The sequence below is a fragment of the Danio rerio genome, chromosome 19, assembly GCF_052040795.2.
Source record: "Danio rerio strain M-AB ecotype USA chromosome 19, GRCz13ab, whole genome shotgun sequence".
In the NCBI taxonomy this organism is placed as follows: domain Eukaryota; kingdom Metazoa; phylum Chordata; class Actinopteri; order Cypriniformes; family Danionidae; genus Danio; species Danio rerio.
The window spans coordinates 33,317,691-33,338,115 of NC_141039.2; the positions used below are offsets into that span (position 1 = coordinate 33,317,691).

The window sequence follows — 20,425 nt, forward strand, 5'->3', positions numbered from 1 at the left end:
GTAGTTTGGCTTTTAACTCAGCCACACAATGTCCGATCTGCCTGAAACTTCACATGGTTGATAAAAGTCTTCTCCTGAAGACATCTACATGACAATACTGTCACAGTCATAGCGCCACCTGCTGACAGGAGGAAGTTTGGCATAAATCTGTGGATTTCTCAGGTTTTTTTATATTTATCGGCTTAAATTGTTATTGTTCACTGTTCTCTGTCGTCCTGAGGCCACCGGGCGGCGGTGAGCCCGGGTGCGAGGTCCCTATCATCGCTGCTTGCAGCTTTAATTATTATTCTTCTTCTTCTTCTTCCGCGGAATGAATCGCGGTTTTGAGGGGCTAAACATGCCCGAAAACTCACGAAACTTTGCACACACCTCAGAAGTGGCGAAAATTTACGTTTGTTATGGGCTTCGGAAGTGGGCGTGGCAAAATGACTCAACAGCGCCACCTAGAAAAATTAAACGGACGAGCCCCCGATCCACGAATCACGCACATGCACGAAAATTGGCACACACCTCAAACACGCTAAAACATACGAAAAAGTCTCTTAGAGCCATATCTCAAACCCAACAGGAAGTCGGATATTTTTGACTTCCTGCGGCGAAAAAGTGGCTTTTTTGCCATTTCCAGGCATTGTATTTTAACGAACTCCTCCTAGGGATTTTATCCGATCGACACCAAAATTGGGTTTTGTCATCTAAAGGCCTTGGCGATGTTAAATTGCGAAGCTTTAGAGTTTTCATCGATGGGCGTGTCCGTGGCGGCCTCGCAAACTTTGACGATTCGCCACAAAACAGGAAGTCGTTATAACTCAGGCATGCATAATCCGATCTGCCTCAAAATTCACACGTTTGATAAGAGTCCTGACCTGAACACGTTTACATGCCAATATCCAGATACAGTTATAGCGCCACCTGCTGGCCACAGGAAATGACATGATTTACGGAGTTATAATCTCCTCCCACAAATTTTATCGTATCAACACCAAAATTGGGTTGTGTTATCTGAAAGCTCTAGCGATGATATATTGTGAAGATCTAGAGTTTTCGCAGAGGGGCGTGTCCGTGGCGACATGACAAACCTCAACGCTTCGCCATGGAACAGGAAGTCCTTATAACTCAACCACACAATGTCCGATCTGCCTGAAACTTCACATGGTTGATAAACGTCATCTCTTGAACACATCCACATAACAATATTGAAGTGGGCGTGGCAAAATGACTCGACAGCGCCACCTAGAAAAATTAAACGGACAAGCCCCCGATCCACGAATCACGCACATGCACAAAAATTGGCACACACCTCAAACATGGCAAAACATACGAAAAAGTCTCTTGGAGCCATATCTCAAACCCAACAGGAAGTCGGATATTTTTAACGTCCTGTGGCGAAAAAGTGGCGCTTTTGCCATTTTCAGGCGTTGTATTTTAACGAACTCCTCCTAGGGATTTTATCTGATAAACACCAAAATTGGGTTTTGTTATCTTAAAGCCTTGGTGATGTTAAATTGCGAAGCTTTAGAGTTTTCATCGATGGGCGTGTCCGTGGCGGCCTCCCAAACTTTGATGATTCGCCACAAAACAGGAAGTCTTTATAACTCTGGCATGCAATATTCGATCTGCCTCAAAATTCACACATTTAATAACAGTCCTGACCTGATCAGGTTTACGTGCCGATATCCAGTTACAGTTATAGCGCCACCTGCTGGCCACAGGAAATGACATGTTTGACACTATAACAAACTCCTCCCACAAACTTTCCCGTATCAGCACCAAAATAGAGTCGTGTCATCTGAAAGCTCTAGCGATGATATATTGTGAAGATGTAGAGTTTTTGCAAAGGGGCGTGTCTGTGGTGGCATGACAAACCTTAACGCTTCGCCATGGAACAGGAAGTCCTTATAACTCAACCACACAATGTCCGATCTGCCTGAAACTTCACATGATTGATAAAAGTCCTCTCCTGAACATATCTACATAACAATATTGAGTCAGTCATAGCGCCACCTGCTAGCAGAAGGTAGATTGGCTTGTAACTCGGCCACACAATGTCCGATCTGCCTAAAATGTCACATGGTTGATGAAAGTCCTCTCCTAAACACATCTACATAATAATATTGAGTCAGAGTCATAGCACCATCTGCTGGCAGAAGAAATTTTGGCCTGTAACTCGGCCACACAATGTCAGATCTGCCTAAAATGTCACATGGTTGATGAAAGTCCTCTCCTAAACACATCTACATAATAATATTTAGTCTTTCATAGCGCCACCTGCTGGCAGAAGGTAGTTTGGCTTATAACTCAGCCACACAATGTACCATGTGCCTGAAACTTCACATGGTTGATAAGATTCCTCTCCGGAAGACATCTACATGCCAATCTTAAGTCACAGTTATATCGCCACCTGCTGACAGGAGGAAGTTTAGCATAAATCTGTTATTTTCTTAGATTTTTTTAATATATTGGCTTAAATTATTATTGTTCGCTGTTCTCTGTCATCGTAAGGTCACCGGGCGGCGGTGAGCCCGGGTGCGAGGTCCCTATCATCGCTGCTTGCAGCTTTAATTATTGTTATTTTTTTATTTTAAAGAAAGTTTATTTTGAAAAAAAAAGTGTGTGGATACAAGTAGAGCTTGCTTGTTTTTACACAATGTTTTAAATCTTTTGCTAAGAAATGTCTCAAATATATATTTTTTTAAATTCAATTATTCTTGTACTATTAAATGTATTTTTTAATATATTAATTTAATATTTTTTTGATAGGTCAAATAACAATCTAGGCGACGCTGTGGCGCAGTAGGTAGTGCTGACGCCTCACAGCAAGAATGTCGCTGGGTTGCTGGTTCGAGCCTCCGCTCAGTTGGCGTTTCTGTGTGGAGTTTGCATGTTCTCCCTGCGTTAGCGTGGGTTTCCTCAGGGTGCTCTGGTTTCCCCCACAGTCCAAAGACATGCGCTACAGGTGAATTGGGTAGGCTAAATTGTCTGTAGTGTATGAGTGTTTGTGTGGATGTTTCCCAGAGATGGGTTGCGGCTGGAAGGTCATCCGCTGCGTAAAAACGTGCTGGATAAGTTGGCGGTTCATTCCGCTGTGGCGACCCCTGATTAATAAAGGGACTAAGCCGACAAGAAAATGAATGAATGAAAATAACAATCTTTTCCTTCTGGGCTGTTTTATAATGGCCTTGAAAATGTCTTTAAAAGTCCTAAATTTAACTTGGTGAAACCTGCAGAAACCCTGTAATAGGAAGCTATACAATATTATGTTTGTGCATATACTATAGTTTAGTCAGTACTGAAGCCAAATCTGGAATTTATCTAACAAAATAACTTACAAAAACGGTCTAAAAACTATTACTATAAAAATTTATATGTAATAAAAAAATATTAAATACAAATTTAAAAAAGAGAAAAATCAAGAAAAAAGGAAAGAAATTGAAAAATTCACATGAGATTTGTCATTAGTTTTTGCAATATTATGCTCGAATTTAATTGTTTTAATGTTTTATCTATCAATTTCTAAATATGTTTGGTAAATAAAATATTATTTTAACAAATATATCTGTTTAATAAATCTGTTTTGTTTAAATGCATGAAAAAAACATTGCCTGCATTTACTGAGAAATGGATAAACATTCATTATTTATTTTCAAAACGGGGTATAGTCAGTTATGCTGAGCAACTTATTTAAATATTCTACAAAAAAAAGAAAAAAAAACATTCATGCCATGTAATTATTTAGAAGAAAATACATTAATGTAATAATTGAAGAAAATCTTATTTGATGTCCGAAATATTTGAAGCAAAAATAAAAAATAAAGAAAAGTCATTTTATCAGACAAAAATGAGACAAATAATATTATATATTTCTGTTACCTCAAACTATTTTAGACTGGAATTAGTTTAGATCATGTTTTATTTTATATAATGGATACTTTAGATCTTAATCTACATTGTTTTCTTGACCCTGAAATGCATTTTAAAATAGCTGATGGGTGTATACAGTGCTCAGCATATATAAGTACAGCCCTCACAAATCTATTTTTTAAATTCATATTTTTAATAGGAAGCTATACAATATTATATCTGTGCATATACATTAGCCAAATCTGGAGCTAATCTAATGAAATAACTTATGATAACGGTCCAAAAATCTGTACACCCAAATTTGTGTTATAGAAAAAATATTTAATACACATTTTAAAAAGAGGGAAAAAAATTATTGAAATTGTGTTTTTTTTTCAATATTTTGCTTGAATTTAGTTGTAGTATCTTTCAATTTCAAAATATGTTTGTTGACTAAAATATTATTTTAATAAATATATCTGTTTAATAAATCTGTTTTGTTTAAATGCAGATTGCCTGCATTCACTGAGAAATTGATAAAAATATTCATTTTCAAAACGGGGTGTACTCAATATGCTGAGCACTTTATATGTATATTCTACAAAAGAAAAAAAAAAAAAAACACTTATGGCCATGTCTTTTTTTTTTAAATACGTATTTAATAATATGTATTTAGCCAAATTATTTCTATAAAAATACATTTGAAGAAAATCTTTTTTAATGTCCGAAATATTTAAAGCAAAAATAAAAATAGGAAAGGTCATTTTTAACAGACAAAATCGGCTGTATTTTAAAATCCGTACATAACATAGGCTGAAAGTAACATATTTTTTATTATTTGAAAAAAAGCTGTCACAGCACAAATTTATTAATCGTCTTTACAAAAAGTAGATTCAACAAGTAGATTCAATATAAACGATTAAGTTGTCCTCCCAAAAAATCGTAAGAATTGTGTCGTTTCTACTCATTTTAAACAAGTAGTTTGAACAAGCACCAAAAGTCTTTGAGTTCATTGAGCCTCACAGTTTAAAATATACTTAGCATATATTTTAGCCAGGATAAAAAACAAAAAAGTACCATATGGGGAAGCTTAAAGATTAAAAGCAGATCTGAAATGAGGTGTTTTACTTGGTTTATGTATGTGGTCTGTATGTGTGGGATCTGAGTGCTGTGTTGGCAAAAGCTTTAAATCTGTCACTCATCCAATCTGATACACATGCACACGTATGAAGATACAGAGGGGCTCGATGGTGGTTTTAGAGCGGGGTCTGTGTGCCAAAACAAGTCTTTCTGGAAAGTGCTATAACACACACCCTAACATGCGGTCGCACAAAGTGGCGTTGAGTTTCCCTGATGCAGATCTTGGACGTCTGCGTTGCTAAGATACTCAAGTCATGTAAACATTGTGTGTAATTGACTACTGAATAACAGCTCTGCCAAACATTTTGAAAAAAAAATTAATAATTCAAAAACTTCTATTTGTCTATTATTTGTCATATTGTTTGCTGATAACCTTATGTTAGCAATAAATACATAATAAATGATCAAATAAAAATATGACAATAAAATATATTAAATTTATGCAAAATATAATAAAATATATGCAAAATTATATTATCATTTTTTTAATTAGTTCAATTATTTAATTGAATTTAAGTTATGTTTGCTACTTGCTTATCAATAAATCTAAAATAACAAAAACTCAACAAAACGTATTAAATGCCAATAAAGTGTCAATTTTAATGTTCAGGGTAACCGGAAAATTATGTAACAGTTAAAATATAAAAAATTATACACACTTATTCTTACCTGTACTTAAATATATATATATATATATATATATATATATATATATATATATATATATATATATATATATATATATATATATATATATATATATATATATATATATATATATTTACATTTAGGAAAATGTGATCATATTGTATTATATAATAAATTACATATAATATATAATAAATCATTCAAAGTGTCAAGTATAAAGATTTAAAATCATACAATGTCAGTGAATTTATTTGTTTGAGATTGTACTGGGATCCTTAAGAGCATTAATATACAGTTGCAATCAAAATTATTAGACCCCCTATTTATTTTGTTCCCCAATTTCTGTTTAAGGGAGAGATTTTTTTTCAACACATTTCTAAACATAATGGTTTTAATAAATTATTTCTTATAACTGATTTATTTTATCTTTTTCATGATGACAGTACATAATATTTTACTAGATGTTTTTCAAGAGACTTTTATACAGCTTAAAGTGACATGCTTCATTAGGTTAATTAGGTTAACGATGGTTTGTTCTGTAGACTATTGAAAAAATATAGCCTAAAGGGGCTAATAATTTTGACATTAAAATGTTTTTTTTTTATTTTATTAAAAAATTGTTTTTATTTTAGCCAAAATAAAACAATTAAGACTTTCTCCAGAAGAAAAGATATTATCAGACATACTGTGAAAATTTCCTTGCTCTGTTAAACATCATTTGGGAAATATTTAACAAAGAAAAATAGAAATAAAAGGGGGCTTAATAATTGTGATTTCAACTGTATCACACATATGACTCTAAATATGCCTGACGAAACATTCTGTTATATAAACTCTTGGTAAACTCTTTGTGTAAAAACTTGTTTTCAGTAATTCATGGTAAAATGTACTAGGCATTATTTTTCCTTTTCTTTGTCTTTGACATGATGACAGTACATTATATTTTACTAGCTACTTTGCAAGACACCAGTATTCAGCTCAAAGTGCAATTGCATATTATTCTAAACATACCTAACATATAATATAAACTGTAAAAATGTAATAATTTAGTCTGTATATTTACGGTAAAATTGGTAAAAAGTACCCCCCCACACACACACACCTGAGAAACTCAATGCATTACAATGAATTATGAAAACAAAATCAATTTTAATGTTTCTTAGAATTTAGTTTTATTTTAATTCTGCCTATTAGAGTTCAGCCATCTTAACCTTTTTCTACACTTTCTGTGACCACATTAACATCATTTGCTCTGCACGTAGGTGAAGGTCTGGTTCCAGAACAGACGGATGAAGTGGAAGCGGGTGAAAGGAGGTCAACAGGGAGCCGCCGCTAGAGAGAAAGAGCTGGTGAACGTAAAGAAAGGGACTCTCTTACCCTCTGAATTCTCCCCGATGGTGGGACTCCATCATCCTATCGGCTCTCCCAGCAATGAGGACGACAGTCACGACAGCGATCAGAGCTCCGATCATGCACATTTATGATGCCCGCAAGTCTGGACAATCTCCTCAGGAATCAGCTGTGTTGGTTCTCCATTAACAACGAGCACAGGTTATTTCAGTCTGAGTGATTTCGGGTTTGTTCTTGGTCTGTGAAACAGATGCTCGCAGGGTCTTAATTTGGTAGATTAGTCGAGTTAAAAGGGGGTTTAATGGTGGTCGTACTTTTGAAGAGACTTTGGGTTTTATACACGTTTGATTCTTGAGATTGACTTTGTAAATAAATGTAAGGTTGGATGTTGTAAACATTCCATACGAGTGCCTTAAAGAGGATTTTTTGCACTGTTTTATTTTTAGTTGTTTTTCCTTAACTGATTGCTACTGTATTTAGACAGTTTTTTTGATAAAACCTATTACCATGATTGCCAAAATCACATTTTTACATAATCTGTGACAGCATAGGTGAAGTATTTTCCTAGTCTGTTTGTAAAGAAACAAAGGAAAATGCAAATTGCAGCATATTTTTGTGTTTACTGATGGAGTCATTTTTAGACTCCCACAGATTTCATTTTTTGATTAGTTTTCCACAATATTGGTGCATTTGGGTTTAGTTTACTGTAGATGGACAGTAGGGGGGAAATTATATAGAATGGGTATATTTTCACTTACCTTGCCGAAGACTTGTTTACTTACTGACTGCAAATGTTCAATGATCACTGAGTTATTAAAAAAACATTACAAATCAACACTTGGTTGGATTTTTTTAAAGGGTTTTACAGTAAAATGCAAAACAGACAGACACATTATAATAGGTTTTCTGCTATTTTCATATAAATAATTAAAGATTACAAAAAGAGAGTTTACAGTGATTCTTTTACGGAACTTTTATTTTTAAGAGTTTAGCTTGAAGCATCAAGGAATATTTATTATTATTATTATTACAAAAAAAAATTCTTTTACTTTTGATGAACAGTTCAAAGGAACAGCATATATTTAAAAAAAAATATGACATTATAATTGTCTTTAACTTTATTGAATAACCGAATGCAAATATACTGAAGAAATGCATTTTAAGTAAAATTTAACTTAAAAACACTGACCCCAGACTATTGAATTGTATTGTACAGTTGAAGTCAAAATTATTAGCCCTCTTGTGAAATTCTAATTAGTTTAAAAATATTTCATAAGTGCTGTTTAATGGAGAGAAGATTTCAAACAAGGTCCAAAGACATGCGCTATAGGTGAATTGGATGAACTAAATTGGCCGTAGTGTATAAGTGTGTGTGTGAATGGGAAAGTGTATGGGTGTTTCCCATTACGGGGTTGTGGCTGTAAGGGCATCCACTGCTGAAAAACATATGCTGAATTAGTTGGCAGTGCATTCTACTGTGGTGACCTGTGATAATTAGAGACTAAGCCAAAGGGAAATTAATGAATTCATTTCTTTGTCTTTAGCATGATGACAATACATAATATTTCACCAGGTATTAGTATTCAGCTTAAAGTGCAGTTTAAAAGCTTATAGATTAATTAGGTTAACTAGGTAAGTTAGGTTTATTAGGTGTCATTGGACAAAAGCGGTTTGTTGTGTAGCTAATCCCCCCCAAAAAATACTAATTCTTTAGCCGAGGCTTATAATATTGACCTTCAAAATTGTTTTTAAACTTTTAAAACTGCTTTTATTCCAGCCAGACTATAAAAGAAATAAGACTTTCTCCAGAAGAAAAAATGTTAACTGTTTTTTGCTCTGTTAAACAGCACTTACTGTAGAAAATTTCACAGAAGGGCTAATCATTTTGCCTTCAACTGTATTAATGAACTCTAAGTTCAAGTTGAGTTTTTTCAGATGAAGTTTACAACATAGTTCATGTCTCTTATTTACCTTGTATAAACAAAAGTTTTCATGAATTTTTATGACTTTCTGGATTAAATTTCTCAATTAAGTGCACAAAAAGAATACATTTAATAAAAAAAATTAGCTTTAATATTCAGTACTGACAAATCAAACTCAAGTAAAAGTACCATTACTCGCTTAAAAATGTAGTGCAAGTAGAGTAAAAGTATGTTTTAATTAAATATTACTGAAAGTATGAATAAAAGCAGAACTTTCATACTCAAGAGTAGTGAGTTTTTCGCTGTAAAAAGCTGATGCATTTACATGTAATTTGTGGACGTGTGTAAACGTAACATTCTGTAGTGCATTTAGTGATTGCCCAGAAGGCACACAATATAATAAGATGTTAATATTAGGTTAGATTTAGGTTGTGATGTCAGGTGACCAGAAGTCAAAGTCTAGTCCGCGTCGAAAGACAATGTTATTTTAATGTCCTAAAAACGTCGAATGATGTTGATATTTGGTTGATTTTAGGTTGTGTTGTAAAGTGACCAAAATCCAACGTTGCCAATGTCTTAAACCAACATCATATTGACGTCAAATACTGACATTTATTCATCAGGTATGGCTACCAAAATTCAGCATGTGATAGTGGTAATGTTGACACATCGTCAAGCTGTAATGTCATTAGATGTTCATATTTGGTTGATTTTAGGTTGGCTGTTGGACATTGATGTCAGCCTGACATTCAATTGTGACGTAAAACGATTTTCATTTCCAAACAAAATGCAACATCCTCACGACATTGGGTTACAATGTCAATCTGATGCCATATTGACGTCTTGTGCCTGCTGGGTGTTTAAGGCCATTTTAGTCAACATAAAGTAAACATCTGTCGTCATCTTATCAGTGACATGCATCTAAACACTCTCTGGGTCAATGATTGTAAAAATTTTGGACATCTTCTTGGACACTTTTAATACTTCCAAACAGTTTGCTGCTATTATAAATGGCTCACGTCTTGAGGTAGTTCATTATGATGCGATTTGCCTTCTATGTGCTATTTGATTGGACAGGAATCACACGACAGATTTTCTTATCCCCATAGACACTAAATAATAATGTAGTGACTTCAGGTTCAAGGGAAAGTAAAAGTACACAATTTTAAAACTACTTAGTGAATTACAATTCATGAGAAAAACTATTCAGTTAATTTAAGTATTTGTAATTTGTTAATTTACACCACTGTTTACAATGTAAATCCTACCAAAACGCTGAAGAGGATCATGTGATGTAAATGTTATGGAAAGCCATGTCGAAGGACTAATATTATGGTTTGGCTATCTGTGAAGAGCACGTGAGTTAGCATTTTAATTTCTGGGCTGACGCTTTATCGTGTCGGCCAACTTCTGGAGCGTCTTCGGTCATATAAGAGAGCAGCTGGTGATTCGATAGCTGCAGAAGTTTGGACTGGTTTGATTTGTGGCTTCGCCGTTCCCCTTGACACATAGGCAAAACCCAGGCTAAGTGGATTTGTTTTCAGTTGTGGTCGAAGCCAGCCATGCATTTTCCCTCTGTGGAAGACGTTTTTGATTAGCCATCCGATTTAGATGTTTGTGTATGATATACTGTGATCAAAGTGAGACGAAGAACGATCCCCTTGGGGAAACAATTCGTGGCTTTGCGAAATGAATGGGAAATATATTTATGACCCCCTCAAACCCTGCCAAGCACCCAGCTGCACTGATCACAGCCGTGTCTAAACAACACATGATGAATGTAGCCCGTCAAATGCGCTCCCAAACAGACAAATCAATAAAAACACGAGCAAATAAACACAAATCAGGACAAACATGACTTAGGTATGAAAAATACACCACGGATCGCAAACAAAGCAGAGCGCAGACTAGCACAGGTAAACAAGGAAGACTCTTTTATGATTTTTCTGTCCAAACAAACACAGCTTTCTTATGATTTTGGTTGATTTGCTGCTCAAATGATGTTTCTTTCTTTACAACCACTTTAAAAACATGTGTAAAGGAGGAGGATTTCGAAAATATTTACTCCACTTCATGTCAGTCCAAACCTTTGTGATTGATTTTTCCTTTGTGGAACAAAAGTAAAGCATGTTGGTAATTTAATCAAGTTTCGAATCCCATAGACTTTCATTTGCATAGTTTTAAAAAAGATGTAAATGGGAGCCAAATTTATACCAACAGATTGAAAATATTTGGAACGAAATGATTGTAAAAGATGACCTTTTTTATTTTTGAGAGGACTGTTACTGTTAACTCAAATTTACTGACCCTTGTGGCGTTCTAGTTGAAAACAAAATAAGATATTTGGAAAAATGTTGTAAACAAAGCAGTTTCGATTCCAGCTTTCTTCCACTGTATATGGTCTAAAATATAATGGAAATCAATACGAATCTGCACTGTTTGATTACCAACATTCTTTAAGATATTGTCATTATTTATGGAATAATTTATTATTATTATTATTGGGTGGCACCTTAAACAAATCTAACAATAATTGTTCTCCACATTGAACAAAAAGAGAAGCTATTTTGGAAAATGTACTTATGCAGAAAAGAATGATCATCAATAGCAACCTAATGTGTTGGTTAGTGTTGACATTTTCATTTATTCTTGTTCCTTCAGTTTAGTCCCTTTATTCATCAGGGGTTTGCCACAGCGGAATGAACCGCCGTTGACATATTTATTCACAGAATTTTTATTGTGTATGGATTATTCCTTTACTCACCCTTTCTTAGTTATTCATTTTGTTTACTCTTTAGTGGGACATTCCCATAGACTTTGTATGGTCAACTTAGAGTGTTCCATTAGTTAATGTAATTTATGTTCTAGCATGAACGGCATGAAAGATATATTCAACTCAGTTCAATATAAACTCGTCATTTTACAAAAAAGGCTAAATTCTTATGTAGAAACTAGCAAAGTGAGAAAGTCAGAATTGACAGCTAAAAGGTATTTGTATTATTTATATTAATAGTATTTCTATGGTGGAGTATTCAATGGGAATCTGAGCTGGTTGGTTATTTGAAATATGTTTTGTTTTTGCAAAAAAGGGTCATACTTTAAAAGAAATTGATAAACACTGTAAAAAAATACACGTAAATTAACATTTATTAATGCTTTTGAATTGCGTTATGTGAACTTCATCCTTGTCCAACAAATTTTGATATTGCAAACTTCAAGTTTTTAATAGCTTGACGTGATATGTTGTTTGGGTTGGTATCGTAAATTACAGTAAAAACTAAGCTGTAAAACTACACAGTAAAAAAAATAATGGTTGCTGTACATTTTCAAGCTGAATCAAATAACCTTTATGAGTCATTTGAATTTATATTATGTTAAACTGACTTAAAAGAACTTTGTTAACTCATTCAATTAAGTTGGAACATGACAAACCCAGTTTAATAAGTTATAAATTAAGGCTGTAGCACAGTGGGTAGCATGTTTGCCCTACAGTAAGAAGGTTGCTGGTTCGAGCCTTGGCTGGGTCAGTTGGCGTTTCTGTGTGGAGTTTGCATGTTCTCCTAGTGTTCGCGTGGGTTTTCTCGGGGTGCTCCGGTTTCCCCCACAAGTTCAAAAGGCATGTGGTATAGGTGAAGTGGGTAGGCTTAATTGTCCGTAGTGTATTTGTTTAAATGAGAGTGTATGGATGTTTCCCAGTGATGGGTTGCGGCTGAAAGGGCAACATGTAAAGCATGAGCTGGATAAGTTTATGTTTCATTCCGCTGTGGCGACCCCAGATTAATAAAGAGACAAAGCTGAAAAGAAAATAAATGAATGAATGAGTTACAATTAACCAAAATCATATGTTGTCAGCTGGGGTGTCGGAACAAAAGGTAAAATAATGAAAGCTAAATTACAGAAATTTACCATAAAATCACGGACGTTAAGGAAATAATTTGTACAATTTAGTACGCTTTGCTTATCCCTCTATGACAGTTAGGGGTGGGGTTTGGTGCCACACCTCTTTTTAAAAAACTGCACATTTTCGTACTACTGAACCTGTACAAATTTGTACACTGTAAAAAATAAATCCATAATTTTATGGGTTTTTTTCCGGCAGCTGGGGTGTCAGAAAAAAAAAAAAAAGTTAAATAACGACCACTAAATTACAGAAATTTACTTCAAAATAACAGACATTAATTGCAGGAATTTTCTGTAAATTAACGTCTGTAATATTACAGTAAATTTCTGTAATTTAATGTCTGTTATTTTACAGTAATTTTCTGTAATTTAATGTCTGTTATTTTACAGCAATTTTCAGTGATTTAATGTCTTTTATTTTAAAGTAATTTTCAGTGATTTTAATGTCTGTTTTTTTCAGTAATTTTCAGTGATTTTAATGTCTGTTTTTTTCAGTAATTTTCAGTGATTTAATGTCTGTTATTTTACAGTAATTTTCAGTGATTTAATGTCTTTTATTTTAAAGTAATTTTCAGTGATTTTAATGTCTGTTTTTTTCAGTAATTTTCAGTGATTTTAATGTCTGTTTTTTTCAGTAATTTTCAGTGATTTAATGTCTGTTATTTTACAGTAATTTTCAGTGATTTAATGTCTGTTATTTTACTGTAACTTTCAGTAATTTAATGTCTGTTATTTTACAGTAATTTTCAGTAATTTAATGTCTGTTATTTTACAGCAATTTTCAGTAATTTAATGTCTGTTATTTCACTGTAATTTTCAGTAATTTATTGCCTGTTATTTTACTGTAATTTTCAGGAATTTAACGTCTGTTATTTTACAGTAATTTTCAGTCATTTAATGTCTGCTATTTGATGGTAATTTTCAGTCATTTAAGGTCTGTTATTTTACAGTAACTTTCAGTAATTTAATGTCTGTTATTTTACAGTAGTTTTCAGTAATTTAATGTCTGTTATGTTACAGCAATTTTCAGTAATTTAATGTTTGTTATTTACAGTAATTTTCAGTAATTTGATGTCTGTTATTTTACTGTAATTTTTTAGTAATTTAATGCCTGTTATTTTACTGTAATTTTCAGGAATTTAACGTCTGTTATTTTACTGTAATTTTCAGGAATTTAACGTCTGCTATTTTACAGTAATTTTCAGTCATTTAATGTCTGTTATTTTATGGCAATTTTCAGTCATTTAATGTCTGTTATTTGACAGTAATTTTCAGTAATTTAAAGTCTATTATTTTACAATTATTTTCAGTAATTTAATGTCTGTTATTTTACGGCAATTTTCAGTCATTTAATGTCTGTTATTTTACAGTTATTTTTTAGTAATTTAATGTCTGTTATTTTACAGTAATTTTCAATAATTTAATGTCTGTTATTTTACAGTAATTTTCAGTAATTTAATGTCTGTTATTTTACGGCAATTTTCAGTAATTCAAAGTCTGTTATTTTACAGTAATTTTCAGTAATTTAAAGTCTGTTATTTTACAGTAATTTTTTAGTCATTTTAAAGCTGTTATTTAACTTATTTTTCCGGCACCCCAGCTGCCAGAAAAAAACTGCACATTTATGGATTTTTTTTTTAGAGTATACCAAAAATGTAAAATTGCGTTTCCTTTTGAGATCATCCTGGTTTTATTCACAAAAGCAATTCTAAATATTTTACTTATTCAAGAATATAAGCAGGTTTATATTGTTCTCCTGATCGTCTAGAAACTTTTCAGTGAATGTGTAAGTCGCAAGAGGAAGATTGTCTCTCTTTTTCACAAAAACAAAACTAAAAAGCATGTTGTTTTGGAATACCTTGGGTTTGATCCTGAATGAACCCTTTACCTTGACCCCACAGGGAACAACTTTCCTTTAGCAGGAAGGGTAATGTTGTCATTTCTCCATGCCATGCCAAGAAAAACAAGGCCCAACTGAAGAGTTTTCCACACCGGCTCTCAGTGTCTGCTCAGCCTCCTTGCAAAAAGTGATTTAGGATCATTTTCAGCGCAACCATAGGTGTTGATGGATGATGTTCACTGTGTGCCTGTTGTTATTTTCCTTCTGGTGGCTGAACGTCTTTCATTAAGGAAACAAAAGCAGTGGTTGTGCAGGTAATGAAACGCTGGCATTTTTATATGCTGTTCTCTGGCTTGGTGAAAGACATGTCTAGAGATTTAAATCAGTACGGATACGTCTGCTCCGAATTTGTCAGTTTCTGCTAAGCGTTTGGGTCAAGGCCAGGTCACAATGCATGTGGGACACATTAAAAAAGGGCCATCTGTGAAAAGTCGACAACTCGTGCATGTTTATTTAGGTAATTAGAAACAACTTTTGAATTAAAGCTACATAAAACGTTTACAAGTGCTCTGGGTTTGAATTATTGTGAATATCTATTCAAATTGTAATGTTATAAACAAAAGTATTCTTATAAAAGTTTCAAATAAAAGCAATTAAGAATTATCTATGATATTGTCAATTATAAAACATTAAAATGTACTGTAATATTTATTTTTGCTATTTTTACTTGATTGATTGTTTGTTTTATTTCACACAATGCCATTGTGTAGTGTATTTCTTGCTATTTAAAATTAATATATAGAAATCCTGGATTTTTTCTCAGAATTCTAAGCTTAGAAATTTATATCTAAGTTTAGAAGTCTGGAACAAAATATGAGATTTTTTAATTGCTCACATCATTCTCAAAATAGATTTAAAATAATAATAATTTATTAATTTACCTTTTGCTTAGTCCCTAATTATCAGGGGTTGCCACAGCGGAATGAACCACCAACCATTCCGGCATATGTTTTTATTCAGTGGATGCCCTTCCAGCCACAACCCAGTATTTTGTTTTACCCAATTCACCTATAGCGCATGTCTTTGGACTGTGGGGGAAACCGGAGCACCCAGAGGAAACCCACGCCAACAGAAATGTCAACTGGTCCAGGGTCTCGAACCAGCAATCTTCTTGCTGTGAGGTGACAGTGACAACCACTGAGCCACCATGCCACCCAATAATAATAATTAGTAATATAATGATGACCTTGATTTAATCTCCTTTTATTTATTTATATCTAAGTTTATATCTAATTAATCAATCTCAGTCTATCTTAATTACATTTTTTAAGTGGTTGTCATTGACTTCAATTGTGTGGGGAAAAATATTAAATTTTTAAGAATTTCTGTTCAAATTATTACATTAAAACCGATTGAAATAAAATCTGATAAAGGTTACAAATGTTATTTTTTGTCTGTGTGTTTATTTTATTTAAATTTTTGCAAAAATACCATTAAAATTTTGCAACCAATCATTTAAATAATTTGGAGAATGATTTCCATAATAAAGAATGTTACTGTTTTCAGTTCTGTTACATTTGTATTGGTGGTGTTGTGTAAACAAGCCACCCAAACATTTAAAAGAAAATCAGTATTTAATCAAAAATGGTTAAATACTCTTAGTTAAATCGAAAGATTCCAATGACATGCTTCTTTATTTGAACCGTTGTTTCCAATAATGTAGCTTTATTTTAATTAGTGCACTGTGGACACTTTCTCTTTTCATCCTGTTCCTCCACTGTGTGTTTGAACCTGCTGGAATTATGAGGATTATGCCATGAGACAGATTTAATAATAGCAGTTGAGACCAATGCAGTGATGTGGTTTAATGATAATTTCACATATTTAGTATTCGGCTAGGGCTCAGGAAACTCTTCTGAATCATAAGAATATGGCCGGATGATACAGAATGACGAAATGCAGGAAACCACAAACCCTCCAATAAACTGGCAGGGGACCATGACTGACGGCTGTTTTAGCCATTTAGAGTCTTATTTATTGGCACAACAGTCACTTTTACTACAGAAGATCTGGGCCAGAAACCGAAACTTAACAGCCTAAAATGTGACTTCACACCTGGAGCATTAAAACCACAAGTCACGAATATAATCCTCAGAACAGACTGGAGAAGAACTCCAATTATTATGGGATTATGAATAAAAGTATGAATCTATTTTATTGTAGAAAAGTCTTATTTAACTCCCCCCACACTTCTGCCTGAATTGGCACATATACTGTTGTCACAACTGGCATTTAGGGCACAATGTGTAAATGGAAATTAAGACACCAGAGTGGGTAAAATACACCCTTATTTTATATTACCTAAAATTCCCATTTTTAAAAATTATTCCATGGGAAATATCAAATGTGGAGTGACACTGTCTGCCTGATCTAGGTGCAAAGTCTAAAGCTCATAGAGCAAAGCTTTAAGGGGTTGTCCGAATTCACTTTTGATATTTTAAGGATGAAAAAATACAGTTTGTGCCACAGCGCATGGTTTAACAGGGATGTGCTTATTCTCTTAATGAGTTATGGGTGTGCTTTGAGACTAATGAGTCTCATCTCCTATTTCTATTAGGATTTAGTTGTGTCACACCATGGAGCATTTGCTATTTACATGGTGGACTTTGTGTGGAAAAACTGACGCTTCACTAGCAAGAAAACAGTTAAAAAGACCATCTGCAGTGAGAGTATAAAGAATGAGCCTCCTCCATCGGCCTCTTAACTTTCTCTTTACTCTTTACTTTTTTGGAGTAAGGTAAACAGAAAACTGAATTCCACTGATGACATTCATTAACCTACATATTAATTTTGTTTGTTAAGCTCAAAGTATATCCAAATCAGCCTGATCTTACGAGAAAACGTAAGTATTTTACGTTTTGCCAGTTTAGTGGCTAATTTGTACGAATTCGTACGAGTTCAGTCGTACGAAATGGTAAGATTTTTAAAAGGAGGCGTGGCACCTGACCCCACCACTAACCCCAACCGTCATTGGGGGATAAGCAAATCGTACTAAATTGTACGAATTAGATCATACGAATTCATACGAATTAGCCACTAAATGAAAAAGTTACGAATTGCCGTGAGATTGTGTTGTCCAAACACATGTCCTATTCTGTCGCCACATATAGTTCAAAACCCGACATGAGGACAAATTTAAGCTTGTTTTTAATAAAGCAAATATAAATATGTATATAATAAATAATACTGCTAATAATAATAATATTATACAAAAACAAATTGTTATGAATGAACTGAAAAAAGCCCCCCGACATGAAGACAGCATGGAGGCAGTGTTTTTGCTTTATTAATGTAGAAAATAACAATAGTATTAATAGATATCTGTTGCTGTAAATCCTGTGTGTATTAAGCAATGTGTACGCATTAAAGGCACACAAATAACACATTCTGCACTGGATTTTAGACCAGCTTTCAGGTCAATTGCACAGTCTAATTTATCTCCTCAAAATAGCAATGCTCTAACAATGCGCCTTAATGCACCTCTTTTCTAGACTGACCCACCCATGAGTCCACAAACCGGCGCAAATGCATTTTCTATTTAAACAACCAGGCACAAAACGAGAAAATTAGGGATGCATTGGTCTGAAAATAGTAACAATTCGCACCAAACACGTCTTTTGCTTTAGTGTGCCTGGTGTATGATAGGGCCCAATATTGTCATAAAATGTAGTTTCTCAAAATACAGCTGCAGTCCCTAAATTTTTAGGCTAAATATGACCAGAAATAAATTGTTGAGCAAGTTCATAACCAAGCCTCATAGCAGTTTGTAACTTTTTAATTTAATGTCTAATTTGCATTATTTTATATGCACCAATTTTCAAAGCAAGTAAAAAATATAATTCTACAAGTAGCTGCAATTGCATATTTCAAACAGAGATGACAACAAAGAGGCAAAACTTATAAGTGTCACCGACTCGGTCCCAGTCATTTCCCTCGCTGGCCAGCAGAGGTCATCATCACCGGACTTCTAAACATTACGTCATCCACTTACACTGATAGCATGCACACCTGCAGCTCATCTAGTTGATGACACACTCACACATATAAGCAGCACACACACGCTCACTCAATGCGAAGTCTTGTTCTGCCCTGGCTAACACTACTGAGTGTTTCTCATCCTTGTCTGCTTTCCCGTTGTGACCTTGCTTTGTTTACTGACCCAGTCCTGACTGCCTTGTACCTTTGCCTGAGCTCCGACTTTGATCCTCGCCGCATGCCTTGATCTCTAGCCTGCTTACTGACTCTGATACTAGCCGCCTGCCTCTGACCCATGCCTGCATACTCATCCTGTGTTTACCTGCCGCCAGCCCAACGACGATATACAGGGCCGGCCCAAGCCTTCAGGGGGGCCCTAAGTAGAATTTTATTTGGGGCCCCCTTGGTGCAAACAATGACAAATTGTCGTCAATCCTTGATAATTTGCACACTATAAAATTTAAAACACACATTATCGATTTTATTCGCTGTAGCTGTGTTGCTTACATCATAAAATATGTTTTAAGACAATTCTAAATATTATTCTGCAGAAACAACTTCCTTTTGATCCAGCTTTTCATATGACTACTTGCCACAAATCTAAATAATTAGACACATAACATTAATATGGGCTGGCAGAAACAAAAGCAGCTGGAAGTAGCCAATAACATTAACATATTTATTTTTATTATTATTCAGGCACAAGACGCTGCCAAACAGTCAAACATAGTGACAATAAAGATACTTTTTTAAAATTGGATATAAATGTTAATACTGAAAAAAAATTCATATTGTATTGTGCAGTTCAAATAACTTAAAAAATCTATTTAAATTAAAATCAGTATGCTTGCAAAGAACTTGGGTTTGGCAATTAAATGCTGTTTAATGCATTTCAGTTAACACCTTTCTGCTTATAAAAATGAGAAAAGCCCATTAAATATAGTTTGGCATACTTACAATTTAATTGAGCTACAAATGCATTTTACACAAAATATTGAGGGGATGGTGTTGATGTGATTTCATTTAATTTAATATTTTCGCACTCAGAAAACAATTCCACATCATGTTAAAATTTGGCAAAGAGTTCCACATGACTGAAAACACAAACATGTGCACCCCAAATGCATCTTTCCATTCATAACCGCCATCCAAGTCTCGCAAGTGAGAAGTGATAGCGCATTAGTTTAACTGTTTGGCACTGGCTGAGTGTTTAATGTTTGGGATTCAAGCAGACAGCTTATCATAATTTTATTGATTTATCTTGAGAGGACTACATCATGTATTTGTGGCGGAGCTCGCTCATTAATCTTTAGAAGTGGAGAAAGCAGCCTCCAGAAATGTTCCTTGGCAGCAGGTTTGCAGTCCGACACAGAGGAGGGGAAATGATTGTTATCACGTTTGTCCAAATGATGGCGATACTTAGACCCAGGCAGATTATTTCCAGAAACTTCCACTGCCTGTTCTCACTGATTGAGCCGTAGAGCCGAATGTGAAGCGCAGCTGTTGGTTTACTGTCAGGGACTTGGTTTCCCAATTAACTGTCTGATCCAATCTGGTCTTGTTTCCCAGTCCACCTGTATACACACTTCATGACATTCCAGTCATTCCGGGACCCTCCCAAACACTCCCTGCGCCCACTGGATGACCACCTGCACTGGACACAAGAGCTGCACATTATCTGCTGTTCACTTCACTTGTTTCATACAAACAGATGGATAGTACATTTCATCATTTTAAATTGAAAATATCTGAT

The 20,425-nt window shown here is 34.2% G+C and overlaps 1 protein-coding gene across 3 annotated transcripts in view; it reads left to right on the forward strand.

Moving 5' to 3' along the window:
• The window catches only part of meox2b (mesenchyme homeobox 2b), a 99,590-nt gene extending 91,780 nt beyond the window's left edge, over nt 1–7,810 (forward strand). For 2 of the 3 annotated variants that reach the window (XM_087294744.1, XM_087294745.1), the window contains one exon: nt 6,888–7,810. In XM_087294744.1, the coding sequence (XP_087150870.1) occupies nt 6,888–7,109 (222 nt within the window). In that variant the 3' untranslated portion in view covers nt 7,110–7,810. The remainder of the gene's footprint in view (nt 1–6,887) is intronic. The other variant, NM_001045124.1, reaches the window with a different exon arrangement.
• The last annotated feature ends 12,615 nt before the right edge of the window (nt 7,811–20,425 follow it).